The sequence below is a fragment of the Eutrigla gurnardus genome (genome assembly GCF_963514095.1).
Source record: "Eutrigla gurnardus genome assembly, chromosome: 7".
Classification (NCBI taxonomy): domain Eukaryota; kingdom Metazoa; phylum Chordata; class Actinopteri; order Perciformes; family Triglidae; genus Eutrigla; species Eutrigla gurnardus.
Genome location: NC_139921.1, coordinates 7012047 through 7035665, shown reverse-complemented (window position 1 = coordinate 7035665; position 23619 = coordinate 7012047). Strand labels below are relative to the sequence as shown.

Below are 23619 nucleotides of genomic sequence, written 5' to 3'. Positions count from 1 at the left end.
ACTTGAGGTTGCCAGAGCTGTTGGCGTATCCTCCGTCAGCAAGCTGGATGGCGGTCGGGGGAGAGACGCACACAATGATTAAGTGGATAAACGGTCCGTGTACGTTGCGGCCATCCGACTTTCGTTTTTAAGTCAACAATCACAAAACGGATAACGAGTCGTTTCCCGTTTTTCGCTTCAAAATAAAAGAACGAAAAACGGAAAATGACTCGTATCCCGTTATTCGTTTTAAAAACGGAAAACGACTGATATTAGATACTGCGTTTATGAATGGGATTCAGGGATGAAATAACAGTGCCATTTGTCATTCCATATTTTGCCGTAGGCTACGTCTTTTTTACCCGGAAGGCGCAGTTATGCCGCGAAATTACCTGAAAGCCTACTTTGAGACATTTAGGGGGGGCTCTGAAACACTGTTCATAAACGCTCTGACAGCGTCTGACGCTCGCGTTTTGAAGTAAACCCACTGTTTTAAACACGCACCAAAAGCGTTATGACGCGGACATAAAAGCGGAGCCTCCGCCACTCAGCTGTTGATCCTCGGTGACTGCGCTCTTACCGACCGGGAGCCGCTCCCTGAGTCGGCCGCACCCCCCGCACCCCTAGTTCCGACGTCTATGCTGCTAACGTTTGTTTCTATGATATAAATGAATAACGTTATTCGACAGTTCAAAGTATTCAAAATGTCCATCCCCGTCAAGCTATGATGCTAACTTAGTTAGCCAAACTCACCTTACCTGTCTAGGAGAAGAGTAGCCAATTCTGCATCCGATTTCAAATTCCTCTCAGCTTTCAACTGTCTCCACCGTTCAAATGCATCCCCTATAGACCCTCGCTTTGCCTCGGTTTTTATCTTGCCGTTTTTGTGAATCATAACGAGCTCTTTTGGGTTTCGTTGCCTCCGCCATTGTAGCTCAGTCGAAACTGGCAACCCATGGTTGCTTGGCAGCTGAGACTCTACTGACTGCAATGATTTGTAGACGCCAGTGGGTGGCGCCACGTGCCAAAAAGTTTAAATGGCGGTGTTTATGAGTGGAAACCGGATAGCGGTCTCCAGCGGATGTAGTTAGCGGACCAATCACAGCCAAAGCCGCTGCGTTGGTGTTGCGTTGGTGTTGCGTCGCCTCGACGCGCGTCTAGGATTTTTGGGAGGTACACGTCAGGCCCTTGCATTGGAGGTAAGGGGGTCCGCAAGGACGTAAGGGGTCCGCAAGCCCCCTTGCGTTGTGTCGACGCGGAAGCATAACTCAGCCTTTACGCTTTGTCGGCATCCCTGAGAGGGCAGAGTCCAGAGATATCACCGGATTCATGGGCCGTTTGATACCGCAGCTTCTCGGTGAAGCAAATTTCCCTACTGCTCCTGTGATTGAGCGCGGTCACCGCACCGGTCGCATGGATAATTCCAGAACCAAGGCTCCGAGGTCGATCCTGGTGAAGTTCCTCCATTTCCAGGATAAGCTGAGGATAATGAAGCTCTCCCGTGAGAAAAAGGTGCCCCTCGAGTACAACGGAGCTCGGGTCCATATCTACCCGGACTTCAGCGCCAGTCTTGTCCAGAGACGCCGGGAGTATGATGCGGCTAAGAAAAAGCTCCGCGATCGTGACATTAAATATGCACTAATCTTTCCCAGTACACTGAGAATTGTCCACGCTGGCTAGACACAATTCTTTCGCACTTCTGATGAAGTTGAGACATTTCTTCATGAGCTCTCCCCCATTAACTCCTCCATGGACTCGGACATGACAGCCTAAAGTTAGTGGCTAGTGCTAACGCTAGCACAATAATGTTGTCTGCCGATTAACTTTGTGTTTAGCTGGTTCCTGTTGAATTCTTTTCTCTATAATTTTCCTACTCAACTTTAGTATTGATATAATGATGCCGGCGGCTCCTTTTGTAATTATTTACCCGTTGGCCAGCATTGATTTTCTATGTCTTATTTAAAAAGTTGCAGCTGGCATGAGAGTTGTTATGACCGATGCGGCTTTACTACTGTTTGCCGCAAAACGTGTCGTATTGCCGTAAAAAGTCGCAACACTAAGAGCCGAGTTCTCTATTGCGAAACGTAAAATGTTTTGAATGGTAAAGGATTGATTCCTATAAATAATTGATTATAATGCATTGACAACTATTTTGAGTTGACAAACTGACAAATTAAGTTTATTCTACATTTTTTTCCCTCTTTTTATTTTAATTATACCAATCATATGCGATGATATGGGTTGTTATTTTGGGCCCTATAATGCCCTATTAACTTAAACATCAATGGTTCAGGACCTCACAACTTTGATTTATTTGTATAAATATGAGCTATGCTGACTGAGCTGAGTGTGCTCGTTTTTCCCCCTTCTTTTCTCTTTTAGCTCTCTCTTTCTCTCTCAATGGTGCAGCCTGATCTTGTGTGTTTTCTCTGTCCTGTCTTCTGTATGTTTGTGTTTTCAATGTCTGTGGTGTCAATCTATGTATGTGGCTCTTTCGTCCCCTTCCTCATACCTTTTCCCTGCCCCACTCCCCCAACCTTATCTACACCCAACTGATCCACAATTGATACAATTAAAGGCCTAAAAATTATACATCTGAACATTAGGAGTCTTCTTCCAAAGATAGACTTAATAAGAGTCTGGATTGCACAGATTAAACCTGAAATAATAACTTTTTCAGAAACATGGTTACATAATGGAATTAGTGACAATGATATTCATATTGATAATTTCATATTATATAGAGTAGATAGGCCTACAAGAGCTGGAGGTGTGGCTTGTTACGTGTCAACTCGCTTTATATCTGAACTTGTCATCCCTGAAGTAACCTCATCTCTCTTTGAAAGCCTCTTCATTAGGCTAAAACTTCATGTGAATAAACATTTAATTATTGGCACTATCTATCGACCTCCTCCTGTTCATCCTGACTCAACCAAGTCCCTAATCTCCACCCTCACCTCTATTGAACACCCATGCGAATTAGTGCTTCTTGGTGACTTCAATAAAAACTGTCTCGATCGTTCTTCTTCTAACGACAAAAACTTGCTTAAAAGTATAAACCTGACCCAACTAATAGAAGAATCTACCAGAGTTCAGGGTAATTCTACATCACTATTAGACTGGATTCTTGTTACCCATCCTGACCGAATCTTAACATCCGGTGTTTTGCAAGATTGCTTCAGTGACCATTCTGCTATCTTCTGTGTGTGGAAGATTAAATGTCTCCGTCTCCCTCATAAACATATTTGTATCAGACAATATAGGAAATTAAACTATGATAACTATATTAATGACCTGATTGCAATTAACTGGGATAGGTTTCAACTTATTCCAACTGTTGAGGATGCCTGGAATTATTTTTATACTGAGGTCACAAGAGTTATCGATACACATGCCCCCTGGAGGAAAATAAAAGTCAAGGGAAAACATTTACCGTGGATTAGTGCTGATTTGATAAATCTTTTCAATGAGCGGGATAAAGTCTGGAAAACTGCCAGGGAAACAAAGGACTCTGCTGATTGGGAAAAATATAGGTCCTTAAGAAATCAATGTACGACAAAAACACGTAATGCTAAATCAAGTTATTTCAAAAAACATCTCTCAGAAGATATGCATAATCCAAAAAAGTTTTGGAAAAGATTAAATAATGTTCTTAATAAATCAAATCAAAACATCAGCACTCAGATTCAGGTCAACAATGACATCATTCAGGACCCTGCTGTTATATTTCAAATTCAAATTTTCAAATTTGAATTTGCATTCAACCAGCACTTCTCCACTGTATGTAGCACTACTGTATTTGACCCATCTATTAAATGTGACATTCCAGCTAACTCTACACGTAGAAGCTTTTTCTCTTTTAAAAAAATAACACCTGTTGACGTTCAACATGTTATTAATAATCTAAAGGATGACTGTGGTTCTGGACCAGCTGGTATTGAGACTAAATTCATTAAGCTAGGAGCTAATATTCTAATGTACCTGTAGATCATTGATGATGTTCCCAGTTGTGCCCAGTAGGGGTCGCACCATCTCTGTATGTTCTGTGAGTGTTCGGGTTATCGGCGCAGTTAGTTGCCTGCTAGGCTGTACGTAAGGCTCCCACTCCATGCTCTCTGAGTTATAATAAAACCACACTCTTTGGAGATAATGTGTGATCATTGAACTCACACACATACACACGAAAGCATCTACATGGTGTCAGAAGACAGTAGCGACGAACTTTTCGCCTGTGAGTACCTTGTTGGATTTTTTTTTCTCCATGGACCTGATGCTTCGGGCTACGCTAACTAGCTAGCCGTGGACATTTTTTGTTTTGCTGGACGTCATGGCGGAGGGTTTTCGCAGGCCAGACCCTGTTGTTTTTGACGACAACGTCGCCGAGAGCTGGCGTATTTTTGAAAGGGAGTATGATATTTTTATTGCTGCAGCACACCCGGACAAGCCGGTAAAGACAAGGGCTTACATTCTTCTCAACCTCGCCGGCCCGGAGGCCATCGACCGTGAACGCTCTTTCGTTTATGCTGCTGAGGTGCGTGCACCCGGGGACGGCGGAGCAGTGGTCACCCCGGGAGAGTCCAGAGAGGATCCGGACTGCCTGAAGAGGAAGTTCAGGGAAATGTGCAATCCTCAAAGTAACAGGACAATGGACAGACACATATTTCATTCACGGAATCAAAAACAAGGTGAGAGCATAGAATCATACATCAGCGATCTGAGGATAAAAGCTAAAAGTTGCCACTTCGGAGACTTAACTGACAAACTTATCTGTGACCGCATTGTGTGTGGCATCACCAGTGACTCTTTGAGAAAATCTCTATTGAGAGATAGTGAACTGACTCTTGCCAAAGCCATCTCAGTTTGTCGCATTCACGAAATGACCGAGGAAAACAGTAAGACATTAGCAACTCAGGCCGCCAATGTTGATGCACTGAAGCCGTTCTACAATAAAAGGCAGCAACCCAGGCCCCAGATACCCATACAAACCATAGCCAAATGCAGCAATTGTGGGGGCAGCCATGTTGCTAAAAGAGAGAAGTGTCCCGCTTATGGACAGCAGTGTCATAAGTGTCATAAGATGAACCACTTTAAAGGGTGCTGCAAATCAAAATCATGGGACCAAAATAGACTACAAAGGAAGGGCTTCAGGCGGCCAGTGCATGAAGTGACAGTGGAACAGCCATCAGCACAGGGAGACGACACGTTTTATGTGGATGGTATCAATGTCAACAGTGTTAACTCTCAGGACTGTGAGAGGGACGAAGGATTTGTCACTGTGCAACTGAATGGCAAAACTATTGAGCCTAAAGGTGGACACTGGAGCAAAGTGTAATGTGCTTTCCCAGAAGACTTTTAAACAAGTATCTAAAGGAGAGGGAGTCACCCTGCAGAAGACTGCTGCAAACCTTGTTGCTTACGGAGGCACCAGGATTGAAACTATGGGACTAGTTACACTATCATGCAGTCTGAAAGAGCAGCATTACACGATACCCTTCTTCATAGTGGACTCAGATGTGCAGCCACTACTTGGATTTCGGGCATGTGTGGACATGGGAATCGTCAGAATGAGCCCTGATGTTCACCTCGTCACCATGGACAGAAATGCAGATTTCAGAACACAGACTCTCAGACAGTACAAAGATGTTTTCAACGATGAACTCGGAAAGCTTCCAGTCACGTATTCTATGACCCTGGATCCCAACACACAACCTGTGGTCCGACCAGCCCACCGCATACCTGTAGCAATGCAAGACAGAGTTAAAGCAGAGCTGGATCGCATGCAAAGCATAGGTGTCATAACACCTGTCACAGAGCCCACAGACTGGGTTTCCTCGATGGTAGTAGCACATAAGAAGAACAAGCATGAAATAAGGCTCTGCATCAATCCAAAGGACCTCAACATAGCACTCAAAAGACCTCACTACCCTATGCGCTGTGTTGAGGAGGTGGCGGTCCAGATGTCTGGGGCAGCCATATTCTCTGTCCTGGACACCAAGAACTCCTTCTGGCAGATTTGTCTCGACAGGAAATCTTCAATGATGACAACGTTCAGTACTCCATTTGGGCGGTACAGATTCCTGCGTATGCCCTTCGGCATCAACTCTGCTAGTGAGGTGTTTCAGTGGACAATGGAGCAGCTTTTCACTGGCTACCCATGCTCCGTTATCGTCGATGACATCATCATCGGAGGCCGCGACATGGCCGAACATGACGCCAACCTGAAGAAAGTGCTTGAGAGGGTGAAGGAGGTCAACCTCAAGCTCAATCCTGAGAAATGCAGGTTTCGTCTGGATCAAGTGGGGTACGTAGGCCACATTTTCACAAGTCAGGGCCTAAAAGCTGACCCCGCCAAAACATCACCAGCATGCCAGTCCCCACCGACGTCACATCATTGCAGTTTCCTGGGCATGGGAAACTACCTGGCAAAATACATTCCCAATTTCAGTGACATCACAGCTCCACTGAGAACACTGATACACAAGGACACTGAGTGGTGATGGCTTCAGCAGCACCAAGAGGCTTTTGATCGCCTGAAGTCAAGCCTTGCAAACCCACCAGTATTGGCATACTATGACGTGAAGAAACCAGTCACTCTCACTTGTGACGCTTCATGCTACGGACTCGGAGCGGCGTGCATGCAAAATAGCAAGCCAGTTGCGTTCGCCTCACGCACCCTCACAGATACAGAGACACGATACGCACAGATAGAACGAGAGCTTCTGGCTGTCGTGTTCGGCTGTACAAAATTCAAAGACTATGTTTATGGAAAGTCCGTCATTGTGGAAACTGATCACCAGCCCTTAGTGACAATATTGAAAAAGCCCATTCACACTGCCCCTGCTCGTCTCCAGCGGATGCTACTTCGCCTGCAGAGCTACGACATCAGCCTGGTGTATAAAAGGGGCAAACACATGTATTTGGCTGACACGCTCTCCAGAGCTCCATGTGCTCAGGCTTCCCAGAGCCCTGATGTGGAGGAAGCCTATGAGGTCATGTCAGTGAGCTACATCTCCACAGCCCGCCTGGATGAGCTCAGGCGACACACCGCAGAGGATGAAGAACTACAAACCCTCTGTGCAGTCATCAGGAATGGATGGCCTGCCAGAGAAGGCCATCTCAAGCCCACCATCGTTCCCTTCTTTCCCTACAGGGACGAACTCACTGTGGATGATGGTGTTATTATGAAAGGCCACAAAGCAGTCATCCCGCGCACCCTGCGCAAAGAGTATATCACATAACTCACAGAGGCCACCCAGGTGTTGAAGCGACCAAGCGCAGAGCCAGAGGCATTGTATTCTGGCCTGCAATGTCCAAAGACATAACTGAAGAGCTACTCACCTGCGCGGTGTGTAATAGCACCAAGTCACACCAACAAAAGGAACCTTTGCAACTCCATCCAGTCCCAGATCTCCCGTGGTCCATCGTGGCCACAGACATGTTCGAGTGGCACGGCAAACACTATCAAGTGCTCGTGGACTCATACTCTGGATGGTTTGAGGTCGACCTGCTCCATCAGCTAACATCATCAGCTGTGATTTCCAAACTTAAGAGACACTTTTCGGTCCATGGCACGCCACACATTCTCATCTCTGACAATGCCAGACAATATACCAGTCAGCATTTCAAGAACTTTGCCAAACAATGGGATTTCATTCACACTACCAGCAGTCCTGAATTCCCACAATCCAACGGGCTCGCAGAGAGAGCAGTGCGCAGTGCCAAAGAGGTGATGGAGAAGTCTCACAGAGACGGGTCAGACATCTTCCTCAGCATCCTGAATCTCAGAAATATCCCCCGGGATTCAACACTGGGCTCCCCGGCAGAGCGCCTGATGTCGCGTCAAACACGCACAGCCGTTCCTGTCTGCACTGAACTGCTGCAACCAACACCTAAGAGCAGCCAGCAAGTCAGAGCCCAGCTCCTCAACAAAAGGCTCACTCTGAAACACCAGCATGACAAGTCAAGTCATCCACTGCAGCCTTTTACAGAGGGACAGGTGGTCCGCATGCAAACACCCAAAGGATATGATCAGCTAGGAATTGTGAAGGAGAGGAGCAAGGAGCCTCGCTCATACGTCATCCAGTCAAACGGGAGGACATACAGGAGGAATCGACGACACATTCTTCCTGTGGCAGAGCAACCACCACAGCTCCACACAGAGGATCGAGACTCATTCACCACCAGTCATCACACTGTGAACAGTGTTCCTCTCACACACACACCAGAGCCAAACATCACACAATCAGAACAAACATCCCCCTCCCAGTTAACATGCACTACACATTTGCCCACAGACAATAGCAATGCATACTACACAACACGTTCAGGTCGCATCTGCAGACCAAATCCTAAATACATGCAATGAAAAAAAATAAAAAAAATGAAAAAATTCCTTTGTACAATGTGTTCATGTATGGTAAGGATGAGTAATTGTTTGACTAAGTAATCATAATTCATTGTGCATGTCTTCCAGGTTAAGAACTCATCGTGATCTCATGGTTGTGATACATTTGTCCATATTTAATATTGGATTGTTTCCAGTTCACCTAAGTGCAGCTAAGGTTATTGCTAAAAGCGTAAAGTTGTATAGAAATGTTTACAGTGCTTTCATTAATCCAGTGCTCCTTCGTTTATGTTTGGGATGTGAGCTCAAGGAAAGGGATGTAGATCGTTGATGATGTTCCCGGTTGTGCCCAGTAGGGGTCGCACCATCTCTGTATGTTCTGTGAGTGTTCGGGTTATCGGCGCAGTTAGTTGCCTGCTAGGCTGTACGTAAGGCTCCCACTCCATGCTCTCTGAGTTATAATAAAACCACACTCTTTGGAGATAATGTGTGATCATTGAACTCACACACATACACACGAAAGCATCTACAGTACCCACTATGCGATCTGTTTAATCTGTCCTTCTCATCTTGTGCCCTCCCCTTGGCATGGAAGTGTGCCAATGTTACACCATTGCATAAGGGAGGCGATCCACATGACATTAATAATTACCGCCCCATCTCAATTATTAACTCAGTGGCTAAAATCCTCGAGAAACTAGTGTTCAACCAGCTATCACATTATGTCTCAACTTTTAATATACTGTCTCCATACCAATCTGGGTTCAGACCTAATCACTCCACAACTACAGCTCTGTTAAAACTCACCAGTGATGTATTCACTGCTTCTGAGGATGGTAAACTCACCGGAGCCATCTTTCTTGATTTAACCAAGGCCTTTGATGTTGTCGATCACTACCTACTGCTTGATAAACTTTACTCTATTGGTCTCTCTAAAAACGATCTACTGTGGTTTAATTCATACCTTCATAATAGACGCCAATGTGTTACCTTTATTGGAAGTCAATCCAACTTCTTAACTGTTGAGAAAGGGGTCCCGCAAGGTTCGTCTTTGGGACCACTCCTTTTCTCTATTTTTATAAATTACCTCCCTAATATCTGTTCTGACTGTCGAACACAATTATATGCCGATGACGTAGTGCTATATACATCTAGTACCGATAAGTCAGATATTGAAAGATCCCTTCAATCACACCTTACCCTTGTTCAGAAATGGCTTGTATGTAACAAACTAATTTTAAATAAAAATAAATCATGCAGTATGTTATTTGGTACCAGACAAGGCCTTGGTAACTCTGTTGATCTGACTTTATCATTTAATGAAGAATCACCACTGAAACAAGTAGTGAGCTTTAAATATCTTGGTGTTTGGCTCGACCCAACTCTTTCATTTAAGCAGCGTATTGAGACGATTTCTAAAAAACTCAGCTGTAATCTTGGTATTCTTTACCGTCATATAAACTGTTTCACCTTTCAGATGAGAAAAAGAATTGTTTCTCAACTATTACTTCCTATATTGGATTATGCTGATATTGTATATCAGAATACATTTGAGGTACATCTTAAATCCCTCAATGTAATTTATAATAGTCTTTGCAGATTTATTTTAAGGTGTCCATATCTAACTCACCACTGTTCTATGTACCAAATACTAAACTGGTTATCCCCCCATGCTCGAAGATGCTACCACTGGTTCCAGTTCATCTTTAAATGCATCCATTTCAACTACCCTTCTTATTTAAAACAATCCCTGTTACCATACACACCCTCATACCCACTAAGACATATTCAGCAACCTTTTTTCTTTATCCCAAGAACCAACAAAGAAATTGGGAGACGTTCATTTAAATGTAAAGCTCCTTCTGACTGGAACACCCTGCCTAGTTCCATAAGAACTATTAGCTCATTTCGTCTATTTAAAAATACACTTTTGCCCTTCCTTGTGGAACCATGTACCTGCTACTAGTGTTAGAATCTTCGAGCTCCTCCTATCATATGTGCGTGATTATCTGACATGGCTATTGTGTATGCATGGCCATTGTACTTTTGTGTTATTGGGTTGCATAGTGCAACAGTCTTGTATTATATTGTGTCACAATGCCATGAAAAGATTTGTCATGCAGTAGTGTTGACCGTCTGCATTGGTGTGTGTTGTGTGGTTGTATATGTCAAGTCAATTGGCAATTGTTATAATTGCAGCAGGTGGGGATGGAGGGGTTTTGGGATTGGTGTCTGGATAGGTGGGTTGATGAGAGCCTCTATGTTTCTATGTATTTATGTATGTTATGTCTGTTGCTGTAACAATGTCTTGTCTTGTATTATTGTATGTTGGACCCCCTTGAAAACGAGATGACTGTTCATCTCAAGGGGTTATCCATAAATAAACTTCAAATGCGAATATTTTGGCTGTTGTTGTTGGTGAGTTCAGTATGTTATATGATTATTATTCCTGAGTCTCTATGACATATTAGGATGATTTTACGGCCAGTTGCTTTAGATTTCTTACATATTGTACCTTTAACACTGGAATTATGAAGCTAACTTTGTTAACAGCTTCACACCAGAATCCAGATGGATCCAGATCCAGTTAGGTTGCTGCTCTGGGTCCCGCTCTGCCACGTTCATCAGCCGTAGTCCACAAACCAACAGGCGATGTCACCATGACGACGTCCACTTCTGATCTACAGTCTGTGGTTTAGTGACTCTTTAAACTTGGTTTTCTCCACAGAGTTCAGCAGATCTCAGAGGTTCCGTTGACCCAGCAGCATCAAACAGACCTGGACTCCATATTTATGGTGAGTACATGTACAAGCTCACCTTTCACTATTAACCACATCAACTACAGACTCAATGCTGAACAGGTTCTAGTGGTCTCCATGCTGCTCAGACCCACACATGAATCCCATGTTGGGTTCTTTAGAGTTCATGTTCAGTTTATCCTTCTGTTCCAGCTGCTGGAGGAGAACATCGGCACTTTTGTGAAGAACGAGCTGAAGAAGATCCAGAAGGTCCTGAGTCCAGATTACCCGGAAAGCTTGGAGAGTGAGGACAAGGATTTGAGGAGCAGCAGAGAGGCGTTTCAGAAGATCACAGTGCACTTCCTGAGGAGAATGAAGCAGGAGGAGCTGGCTGACCGTCTGCAGATCAGTAAGAGGATTTTAACAGATTTAACATGGTGGAAAGAAGAGAAGGATTCAACATGAAGAACTTCATATTTCTCCTAATAGGCTGCAAACAACTTCAATGTTTAGGTTCTCTGGTTGTCTACAGACCCGATTACCATTTACTCACTGAGCATTGCAGCTGCATTTCAAAGGGTTATATCCTTCCAGTTCTGTTTGTCTTGTAAATGTCTTTTATTTTACTTCTGTTGGCTTCATCAGGTGCACCTGATTGATTTTAGTCACCAATAGTTATGATTTAATCACGAAAGAAGCTCATGAAGTCACTACTACTGAGGACTATAGGAATACATGGCTCTAACACATGGCTTGTTCATAGACTGTAAAAGGGTCTGTAGGATCCACTAACTGGGTTCCTTTGTTGTTTATCCAGGAACCGCTGGTGCAGTGAACCAACGTAAACTCAAGTCTAACCTCAAGAAGAAGTTCCAGTGTTTGTTTGAGGGCATCACTAAAGCAGGAAACCCAACCCTCCTGAATCAGGTCTACACGGAGCTCCACGTCACAGAGGGAGGGACTGCAGAGGTCAATGACCAACATGAGGTCAGACAGATTGAAACGGCATCCAGGAAAGCAGACAGACCAGAAACAACCATCAGACAAGAAGACATCTTTAAAGGCTCACCTGGAAGGGATGAACCAATCAGAACAGTGATGACAAAGGGAGTGGCTGGCATCGGGAAAACAGTGTTAACACAGAAGTTCACTCTGGACTGGGCTGAAGACAAAGCCAACCAGGACATACAGTTCACGTTTCCATTCACTTTCAGAGAGCTGAACCTGCTGAAAGAGAAGAAGTTCAGCTTGGTGGAACTCATTCATCACTTCTTCACCGAAACCAAAGAAGCAGGAATCTGCAGGTTTGAAGAGTTCCAGGTTGCGTTCATCTTTGACGGTCTAGACGAGTGTCGACTTCCTCTGGACTTCCACAACAACAAGATCCTGACTGATGTTACAGAGTCCACCTCAGTCCAAGTGCTGCTGACAAACCTCATCAGGGGGAAACTGCTTCCCTCTGCTCGTCTCTGGATAACCACAAGACCTGCAGCAGCCAATCAGATCCCTCCTGGGTGTGTTGACATGGTGACAGAGGTCAGGGGGTTCACTGACCCACAGAAGGAGGACTACTTCAGGAAGAGGTTTAGAGAGGAGCAGGGCAACAGGATCATCGCCCACATCAAGACCTCACGAAGCCTTCACATCATGTGCCACATCCCTGTCTTCTGCTGGATCACTGCTACAGTTCTGGAGGACGTGTTGAAGACCAGGGAGGGAGGGGAGCTGCCCAAGACCCTGACCGACATGTACATCCACTTCCTGGTGGTTCAGTCCAAACTGAAGAACATCAAGTATGATGGAGGAGCTGAGACGGATCAACACTGGAGTCCACAGAGCAGAGAGATGATTATGTCTCTAGGAAAACTGGCTTTTGAGCAGCTGCAGAAAGGAAACCTGATCTTCTATGAATCAGACCTGAAAGAGTGTGGCATCGATATCAAAGCAGCCTCAGTGTACTCAGGAGTGTTCACACAGGTCTTCAGAGAGGAGAGAGGACTGTACCAGGACCATGTGTTCTGCTTCGTCCATCTGAGTGTTCAGGAGTTTCTGGCTGCTCTTCATGTCCATCTGACCTTCGTCAACTCTGGTGTCAATCTGATGGCAGAAAAACTAACGACCTCCTGGAAGTCTAAAGTCTCCAGACACAAACCTAAACTAAGACATCTGCACCAGAGAGCTGTGGACAAGGCCTTACAGAGTCCAAACGGACACCTGGACCTGTTCCTCCGTTTCCTTCTGGGTCTGTCACTAGAGACCAATCAGAAACACCTACGAGGTCTGCTGACACAGACAGGAAGTAGCTCACGGACCAATCAGAAAGCAGTCCAGTACATCAAGGAGAAGGTTGATGAGGATCTGTCTCCAGAGAGAAGCATCAATCTGTTCCACTGTCTGAATGAACTGAATGATCGTTCTCTGGTGAAGGAGATCCAACAGTATCTGACTTCAGGACGTCTCTCCTACAATAAACTGTCTCCTGGTCAGTGGTCAGCTCTGGTCTTCATCTTACTGTCATCAGAAAAACATCTAGACCTGTTTGACCTGAAGAAATACTCTGCTTCAGAGAAGGCTCTTCTGAGGCTGCTGCCGGTGGTCCAAGCCTCCAGCGAAGCTCTGTAAATATAGTTTTTCATTCAGAAAACAACAAACCATCTTGAAATTACAAGGTTCTATCTGCATTCTGAACGATTTGATTGGTTTTCCCAACTGCAAAAGTGTATATGTGGAACAAGTCCTTTTCATACATAAGATTAAAATATTTTCTTCTTTTTGGGAATGGGTTTAATGCAAACAGGACCTTCTAACCCCAATGCTGCTCACACAAGAAACAAAGTGAATTTGTCACACAGCATAATTGCATATGTGACAGGTAGACTTTCCCCTCCCCCTTTCTGTTTCAGCCAAACCTTGCAATCAGTGATTAGTGCCAGGTGACCTAATCACTTAGTTCTTTGTTCAAAGATAGCTGCCAGCAGCAGGCTTGCTTCGCTCTGTCCCAACACCACATTGCTTTAGGGATGCTAATGTTCAACTAAGGTGTTTGCGGTAACAAGAGAGCTAAAGCAAGGTAGTGGTGGCGTCTCCTCCCTTCCCCCACGCAGTGCGGCAGTGAGAGGAGTGTGGTGCACTTAGTGCCAGCCCATGCACATAAGTTGTTTGGCGTAACTTGCAACCCTCAGGAATGGGAATATGATGGAGAACCCCACGTGATCCAATTGTGGTTCTGGTAAAGGAGGAGCTCTGGCTACTGCGGTTTTTGCCCACCTTTTTCTTGTATTGATTTTTTGTATTTATTTGTCTTGTCGCCTTGTTTTTGGTAACCTTTTGTTGACTATCAATTCTTGATATTTTGACCAGTTTCCTTGTTTAGTTTGTTTCAAATTGTTCTATTTTTGGTTTATTTACCAGAATTTAGTTGAACTGTGTTGGAGAGAAGGCTTGTGGTGACTAAATGTATGAACCATTGACATTCTGAGTGGTGTTTTAGTGCGAGTGCAGGTGGGTTGTCATAGGTGTACAGGTGGGGGTCACTGGGTGCAGGGTCCCCCCCCTTCTGGGTCTATTGCACGCAACTTTGCTGTGTCCTGGGGCGGTCGGTGGCGCAGTGGATAAGGCAGCCGCCCCATGTACGGAGGCTCAGCCTCGGCGCGGAGATCAGTGGTTTGACTCCCGGCCCGGCAATCTCTTTCGCGCATGTCTTCCCCCTCTATCTCCCCTTTCCACACTGTCTCTCTCTGCATTAAAAAAACAATAAAAAAAGGCTTGCATGGCACTCCAGCCATAAAAAATAATCTTTAATAAATAAATAAAAAAACTTTGCTGTGTCCTCTTTTATAGTAGAAGTGAGTTTTAAATGCCGAATATAAAATGCATGACTAACCTGTGTGTCTTCTGCTTTGCAGTGTGAGCGGCTTGTTCTTTCCAGTGCCTGGTGGTGGTGACCCCCCCCTTCCCCCTTTCCCTTCACGTACTCCCTCCTGTGGGTCTCTCTGACACCCTCTCCCCTGCACTGGTAACCTTTTCTTAGCATTTAGGATTTTGAAGTATATTTTTGTAATAAAACAATTGACTTTTAACATGATCTCATCTTTTAAAAATCTTTATTCATTAGAGCCACCAATTGATCTGCTGTCTAAATAAAAAGTAAAAAGGTGTTTGAACTGGAACTCCCATCTCTGCCCCTTTTCTCTGTATTAGAACTTCTCTGGGTGAAATTCCCAGAGTGGCGTTGTCACATTCGCTGGCAGGGGCTTACAGCTGCCCTCGCAACACATACAAAGTCGATCAAAGACGTGAATAGAAGCCATTTTGCAATGGGCAGCGCAAATGACACAAATAACACAACACATACAAGACGAATTCACGGAAGTCTCACGAGTCAAGAACTTGTGTGACGCTTTGTGTGTCAGTGTTGAGATTCTCATTCTGTTGAGACAAGGCTATAATCTCAGACAGGACACCGTTTGGTTTCGTGGCTTCATATGCTAATGCTAGCCAGATAATGCTAGCTTCCTATATATTCCTAATGTTGCCATACTAATCATAGGAAGCCAGTGTTAGCTGGCTAGCATGGTAGCTAACAATGAAAATAAACTTATTAGCAAGACTGAACTAGTCTGGTGTTTGTCCTGCTGTCTTTCACAAGGCTTGATCTTGAGGTTTCTTCTAAGCGTTGCGTTGGCGTGACATTTCCTCTGCTCCTTGTTGTTGTTGCCACTGAGCAACCACAGCAACATGACAAAGAAGCAGAACCCGATTGGTCTTCCTGTGTGCATTTGACCTGCTGATTGGCACACAAGTAGAACCTTAGAGAACCAAGCTGGTTTGACTTTGGAAATAGAACCTTTTTGTTTCCTAAAAAAACACCTCACATAATGTTACTAAGTTATCATAGAATAAGAAAATGTGAATAACTTAATTATGACAAAAATGTCAGTTAGAACCTGAGGTGATGAACAGTTGTTTGTAATTGTTTCATCACTAATTTCTGATTCCTCTTCAGACTCAGTGGCTGTAACCTCTCAGAGAGAAGCTGTGAAGCTCTGTCCTCAGTTCTCAGCTCCCAGTCCTCCAGTCTAAGAGACCTGGACCTGAGTCACAACGACCTGCAGGATTCAGGAGTGAAGCTGCTGTCTGCTGGCCTGGAGAGTCCACACTGTCGACTGGAAACTCTCAGGTCAGATTCAACTACTTCGAGAAGTTTACCTATGAAGCTTTCAATGATGTGTTTACATGCACCAAATATTCAGTTTTTTTATATTCACGTATTCCTCAAAAGACACGTTTGCTACTAATCTGTTTACATGGCTGATGAAATACTGTTTCTGCTGCTAACGACTTGCCAGCAAAAGAACAAAACAAAACAAAACTTTTATCAAAACCAAACCTCTTGTTTATCTTTTCCCCGCCGTTCGATGTTTTAATAGTTTTATAAATCCACCTGGCGTTTAGAAATGCTGTTGCAAACGTCAGTCTACGTTTGTGAACGTCACTCCATGAACATGTGAGCCTGAACTACAACACCAGACTGTCTCTGCTGTCAAGGTGGAGCCAGTTTGAACCACTTTCTATACAGTTGAGTTTATTGAGTTTTATATGAAATGAACTAATATTCTTGTCACGGTGGTTGAAGCAGCAGGGAGGACCCACATGCAGACTCAAAGCTATGCAGATGCAATGAAGACATATTATACATGGAAACACCCCCTAGTGGCCAGCAGAGAGAATGCAGCTTTAAGGACCTTCAGGCTTGACTTCACTTTTCTGAACCAGAGGTTGATGCCTGATTGGAATATCAACTCTGACAACTGAACATGAACCAAGCAGACATTTTGATGCTGCTGACAGTTTTAATTCAAAGTTTAAAGCTTCTAACTCGTCTGCACGGCGGAGACAAAACGCCATTTTAACACCAACATGTGCACACATTTATGATGACAATGACTGTAAAAGGCTCTATAGCAAGGGTCACTAAGAGGTGGAGCTTGGCCCAGATCCAGACCCAGACCCCATACTATCTGGACCCAGACCCATAACTGATAGATCATTGAGAATTATTAAATGATGATGGAGCGTTTCCATTTTACTGCTGCAGCGTTAGCATCACTACACTGGTTCAGATGGTTGGAGGCTAAATCATCTCACTGGTTGCTACTCACAAACACTTAATTACCCAGTAATGCAACGGGGTAATTATAATAAGTTTCTGTGAGTGACGTTTCTATGGTGACAACTGACGAGACTCACTGACAGCTGACAGATGGATCAGAGAGTGGAGGTGATAAACGTCAGTCAGGTCGGTGAAATCTAGAGCCGATAGATAAGTTCACACGGCTGCTCTCAAAGAGGAACGCTGACAGTGAGAACAGAGCTTTGAATCAAGACAGACTCTTTTCTTCCAACTGGCAGTTGAACACCTGAATGCCTCATATGTTCTGAGACTCTTAAGAAGCACATTTTCAAAGCTGTGTTTTGTATTTTACTGTTATTATCAGAGTACTTGTTATTCATAATTCCTCCAGTTCAATATGAAAACTATAAACATTGTTGAAATGTTATTGAATTACAGCCTTTTTTCTTTGCTCGATGGTTTAAAATCAATACCAGATCTTTGTTGGCACACCAGGTCTGAAGGTCTGAAGACAGACCACATAGACTGTTTCAACTGTTGTTTCTTCTCTTTTCTAACGCTTCAATTTCTCTATCAATCATTTCAGCTCGTCTCTTGTCTTTCTTTTAACTTCCTCCTCTGTCCATCTCTGTCCATCACTCAGCCACGCTTATCCCACCCAGTACAACATCAACACAACAAAAGACAAATATCCCTTTTTCTCATTTTAAAAAGTGGACAAATGGACATAAGTCTATGTAAAGTCCCCAGAAGTGACAGTAGTGTGTGTCTTCAGTCTGTCAGGTTGTCTGATCACAGAGGACGGCTGTTCTTCTCTGGCCTCAGCTCTGGACTCCAACCCCTCCTATCTGAGACAGCTGGACCTGAGCTACAATCATCCAGGAGACTCGGGAGTAAAGATGCTGTCTGCTGGACTGGAGGGTCCACACTGGAGACTGGACACTCTCAGGTGAGGACAGATGGACAAACATCAGACTGGACTCTCAGGTGAGGACAGGTGGACAGACATCAGACTGGACACTCAGGTGAGGAGAGATGGACAGACATCAGACTGGACACTTAGGTGAGGACAGAGGGACAGACATCAGACTGGACAGTCAGGTGAGGACAGATGGACAGACATCAGACTGGACTCTTAGGTGAGGACAGATGGACAGACATCAGAATGGACACTCAGGTGAGGACAGGTGGACAGACATCAGACTGGACACTCAGGTGAGGACAGATGGACATACACCAGACTGGACACTCAGGTGAGGACAGATGGACAGACATCTGACTAGACACTCAGGTGAGGACAGATGGACAGACATCAGACTGGACTCTCATGTGAGGACAGATGCACAGACATCAGACTGGAGACTCAGGTGAGGATAGATGGACAGACATCAGAATGGACACTCAGGTGAGGACAGGTGGACAGACAGCAGACTGGACTCTCAGGTGAGGACAGATGGACAGACATCAGACTGGACTCTTAGGTGAAGACAGATGGAACGACATCAGACTGGACTCTCAGGTGAGGACAGATGGACAGACATCAGACTGGACACTCAGGTGAGGACAGATGGACAGACACCAGACTGGACACTCATATGAGGACAGATGGACAGACATCAGACTGGACTCTCCAGTGAGGACAGATGGACAACAGATCCAGACTGTGTCTCCGTCTCTGACTGAGGAACTGGGGTTCATGTTTAATGGTGGACCTGATTGAGGTCTTTGAATGTCTTCCTGCAGGGTGGACCATGGGGGACAGCAGAGACTGAGACCTGGTGTGAGGAAGTGTGAGTATGTCTTCAGTGACTCAGCTGCTCCAGATTTGAACATGTTCATGACTGAAATCCGATGATCACGTTTCTATCAGGATGCAGCGTTTGTTTCTTCGTGGCTGTAAAGATGTCGTGTTGTGTTCACACCAAACGCCACATTTTCACACTCAATTACACACAAAGTCAACGCAGAGACACAAACGGACGCCAATTCCTGCCGGACGGCAACGGAGACGTGTTTGTGTGAGTTTAAATATTTCAACTCAAGAGATAAAGCGTCTCAGCTTTGAGATCGTCCTCCTGTCGTCCCTGAATCCTAAATGGAGGAACTAGATGTTGTCTCCTGGGTCTGTGGTCCCCTAGAGGTCTACAATAGTAGCTCACATTAGTCCAGAGACCAGACCACAGGTCGGTCTGGTTTCAATCTTTAGTAATTTAAGGCCAAACTGTGATATTTTTTTGATAACGATGTTGCGTTCTCACTAATCCAACTTTCCTAACGGCTCTACATATATTACACTAATTATACACACATATAGAAACCTGTTCTCCAGGCAGGACCACACGGCCTCCCACAAAGAACACCCCCACTCCACATGGCTGACTGGTCGACACCCACAGCCGCCATCTTGTAACACACACACACACACACACACACACACACACACACACACACTTGTATAGTATTTAGTTAGATAGGCCACTTGGACTTAGTGTATATTTCTTTGTTCATTGTTAATAAACCCCTTATGAACATACTGCTGTGTTTATTAATGTTGTATAAGAATGAATGATTTCAACCTCTTCTCTGTGAAGAATTCACAAATCCTTCAACTGTTTGTACTCATATTCTAATAGTTATTAATTATTGGCATTTGAGTACAAACTCCTTAATATTGAGACTGAGTATTGATATTAATAATTATCTATTAATAACTGAATCTGCTCCTGCTAGTTCCCCAACACTGTGTTTTTCTCTGCGATCCAACAAAACACACACCACTACACACCGGTGTCCTATTTATCAATGAAATGTATGACGTGACCCATCACCATCAAGTTACCGCCCCCTTGTGATGTCATATACTAATACCCAAAGTATATTTATTAAGCTTTTTAAAACACAAACAAAAAACACCCAATTGTCTCCAACAATAACCTTTAGCTGCATTGTGTTTGTTCTCTCCATCAGATGTCTGTGAACTGGAACTGGACACAAACACAGTCAGCAGAAAACTCAAACTGGACGACACCAACAGGAAGGTGACAGGTGTGTCAGACGACCAGTCATATCCAGATCATCCAGACAGATTTGTCTCATATCCTCAGCTGCTGTGTAGAGACGGTCTGACTGGTCGCTGTTACTGGGAGGTTGAGTGGAGAGGAAGGGTTGATATATCAGTGAGTTACAGAGGAATCAAGAGGAGAGGAAACGACTCTGTGTTTGGATGGAATGATCAGTCCTGGAGTCTGTGTTGTTATGATGGTGGTTACTATGTCTGTCACAAAAACAAAGAAACACTCATCTCCTCCTCCTCCTCCTCCTCCTCCTCTGATGTGGTAGCAGTGTACTTGGACTGTCCTGCTAGCACTTTGACCTTCTACAGAGTCTCCTCTAACAAACTGATCCACCTCCACACCTTCAACACCACATTCACTGAACCTCTTTATCCTGGGTTTGGAGTCTGGTCTGGATCATCAGTGTCTCTGTGTCTCTGAAACTGTTCACAACAAACACAAAGCGGTGTGATTACATTCAGAGTCAATGCAAAGATGTGAATGAAAAAATTGCAGTTTGTAATCAGTCAGGTTCATTCCTCCTTGTACTTCTTGTAAATGTATTAATGCGTGTGTAAATGTACTTAAATGAATGGAGTATATCGGGATGGCTTTGTCTTTAGACTGAACCTTGTCGTGTTGAGGAACATGCATTAGTGACTGGAGCAAATAGTTGCTGTCCAGTGAAAACCATCAACATGAAACACAGAGCACACACAGATTAGAATAGAAAACATAATTTATTTAACATATTACAAATAAAAAACATATTAAACTGTTTGTTCATTGTTGGAGAAAATGCTCCTGCTAAATTCACTAAGGAATGATAAACTATGATGATGCTGCAGCTGAGATTTTCCATTCATCAACGCTTTATAACGCTTGCTCTTGGGTGATGTTGGGACTTTGAACATCATGAGGGTGTTCTAGTCCTGCTGTATGTGAAAACATGTCCTGACATAACTTTTGTTATGATATGGAACAATAAATAAAATTGCATTTAAAAGAGAATAAACTGTTCTTGAACTGATATTTTAGCAAAAGTTTAATTAAACCATATTTAAAAACCAGTGTGACGATCTGAAAGATGCCTCGTCATGAAAATGAAAACAGGGCTGATGTTTGTTTCATTTCCCCGAGTACAGTCCGATACTATTGTATATTGAATGTGGAGATTAGTCCCATTATTATCACTCTGTTGTGTTATTATTTCTAATACCTGCATCAGTTGAACTTGGTACAACTTGTGCAGGAGGCCTGCTGAATGTTGTGTTCCCAAGGACTCGTCTTCGTGTCCAGAGATACACAGACCAGCTGATGAAGACGGCTGCATGATGCATGTGAACGTGTCTGGGTATAAATGGTGACTTTGCTGCAGTGAACCTCCGTTGAATTGAATCCGGCGTCACCAACAGGCTTGGAAGAAGAGAAGCGTCCGCTGGCTGCATCTCGGCTCTGGGCAACTCCGACACTGCAGACGCAAATAAAGGTCGGAGATGTTTTGCCACTATTTTATCGTCTGCTTCACCTCGGCCTAGACGCAGTGAGTAACACATAATATTCTCCAAAAGGAAATTGATTAAGATTAAGATGAGAGAATGTGTGGATTCAAATCAAACGACTGAAATAATAAAAAGACAAAGCTCTGTGTAATAAGGAAGTTGCATGAGAACATGTTCAAATAAAACTGCAAGCTCTGTCGTGACGGGCCGTCGCTCATATGCGGTCATGGAGTGCCTGCGGTCACATGGCAGTGTCGTGGACGCCTACCCCTGCTGGGCCGCCTCTTGTGGTGGGTTTAGACACAAGTGATCGTCATTCAAAGCCATGTATAAAGTCATTCGCAGGTGTGGAAAGTTTCATGACTGTTGATCTGGTGTTAAACAGTGACAGAGGTCACATCTTCTCCATGCCTTCCTGACATCTCTCTGAGTCCCCTTAGTGTTTCTCCTCCCCCTCCCCCACTATTTACAATGACAGCGCTGATACGCAGATGGTTAAAAAACATTTTTTACCCACTTCCTGTTGACTTTAGGCAGTGGGTCAAAGAGGCTTTTTTGTACATCTTGGGATGTCACGAGAGGCTGTGTCCTGGAGAGGAGCTATATTCCCCACAGATGGCTTCAATCTCTGACTGCTATGGCTTCACCTGGTGGGGGAGTTCGGAACTCCACACCAACACACCAACACACCAACACACCTGAGGCTGATCAGGGACTAATTGACTGCAGGGCTTTTGAGGGTTGGAGACGCAGGGAGTGCGAGGGTGTGTTGGTGGAGAAAGGCTCGTTGGCTGAATGCTCTGGAGAGGACCAGCCAGACCATGAGTGTGACCTGTGGGGAACTTATCATTTGGATTACTTACCTGGAATACTACAAGAGGACGGTTTATTGGGAGGATCTGTACCTAAGTTTGGATTTTCACTGTTGAAGGGCTGAAGAGACATTATTTGACTTTTGATCACTGGAGAGCAGCCTACCTTAGTTATAGTTTGAGTTTGAAAACTATTTCTGTTAATTCCCTAAAAACATTATTAAATCCTTGTTTATACCCTAACTTGTGTCCTTGCACTGCTTGAGTTATCCCGCTGAGAGCTGTGTAGACTCTCATGACATCACAATCTCCACATGGCTATCTAGGAAAAAATATTTTGTGTGTGTACGCCCAACCTAATGGGGGGGTCACATTTCATGTCGCCATTAGGTGGCGCTCTGACTATGAGTCAATATTGCAGTGCAGACGTGTTCAGGACGGGACTACTCAAGTATGAATATTTTGGAGAAGAAACGCTGAAGTTATAACAGCTTTGATGCTTTTGGCGAAGGTTCAAAATAGTAGCACAGTCATGGCATTACCCTGGCCACACCCCTAAATATTCTGGACATCTTTGGATAACTTTTTGTCCTTAAGGCCTTTCCAACCATATATCTAATGATGGTATTAATCGGATCAACGGTTAGTTCAAGTACAACCCCTGTGAATGGCCAAAAACGGCCAAAAATGGACATAGGCTTCGAGTTTCGTGATGATTGGCCCAAAGGTTATGTTGTCGGTGCTCGGGCCCTAACAAGCCAACTTATCCTGATGCAAGATCAGCTTTTTAAATCACCCGGTGGCGTGTCGTGATGAAAACGTAATTTCTGATCCGGCTTGCCTCCTCTCCCCGTTTAGATGGAGGTTGACTCGCCTTGTTTCTCCTCTGTTATGGTTTTGAGACAACCTTCATTGCTGCTCAGAGGAGGAACGCTGTGGGGAAAAGGAATGATCATCCCGCAATGAAAAGGCAGCATAAAATGAGCTATAGAAAATCTATAGTTATGAAATTAAACCAGAAACAGCATTGACAAAATGTAAAAGTTTATTTACAATGC

General features: G+C 44.3%; 1 protein-coding gene across 2 annotated transcripts in view; it reads left to right on the top strand.

The window, feature by feature from the left end:
• LOC311016342 (uncharacterized protein) overlaps window positions 1-21296 on the top strand; it is a 404261-nt gene extending 382965 nt beyond the window's left edge. Inside the window, exons 23-26 of one of the 2 annotated variants that reach the window (XM_084013971.1) lie at window positions 16067-16240; window positions 17970-18143; window positions 18938-18984; window positions 20162-21296. In XM_084013971.1, coding sequence (XP_083870097.1) covers window positions 16067-16240; window positions 17970-18143; window positions 18938-18984; window positions 20162-20688 — 922 coding nt within the window. In that variant the 3' untranslated portion in view covers window positions 20689-21296. Of the gene's footprint in view, window positions 1-16066; window positions 16241-17969; window positions 18144-18937; window positions 18985-20161 lie in introns of those variants that run through there. The other variant, XR_014597473.1, reaches the window with a different exon arrangement.
• Window positions 21297-23619: the final 2323 nt, after the last annotated feature.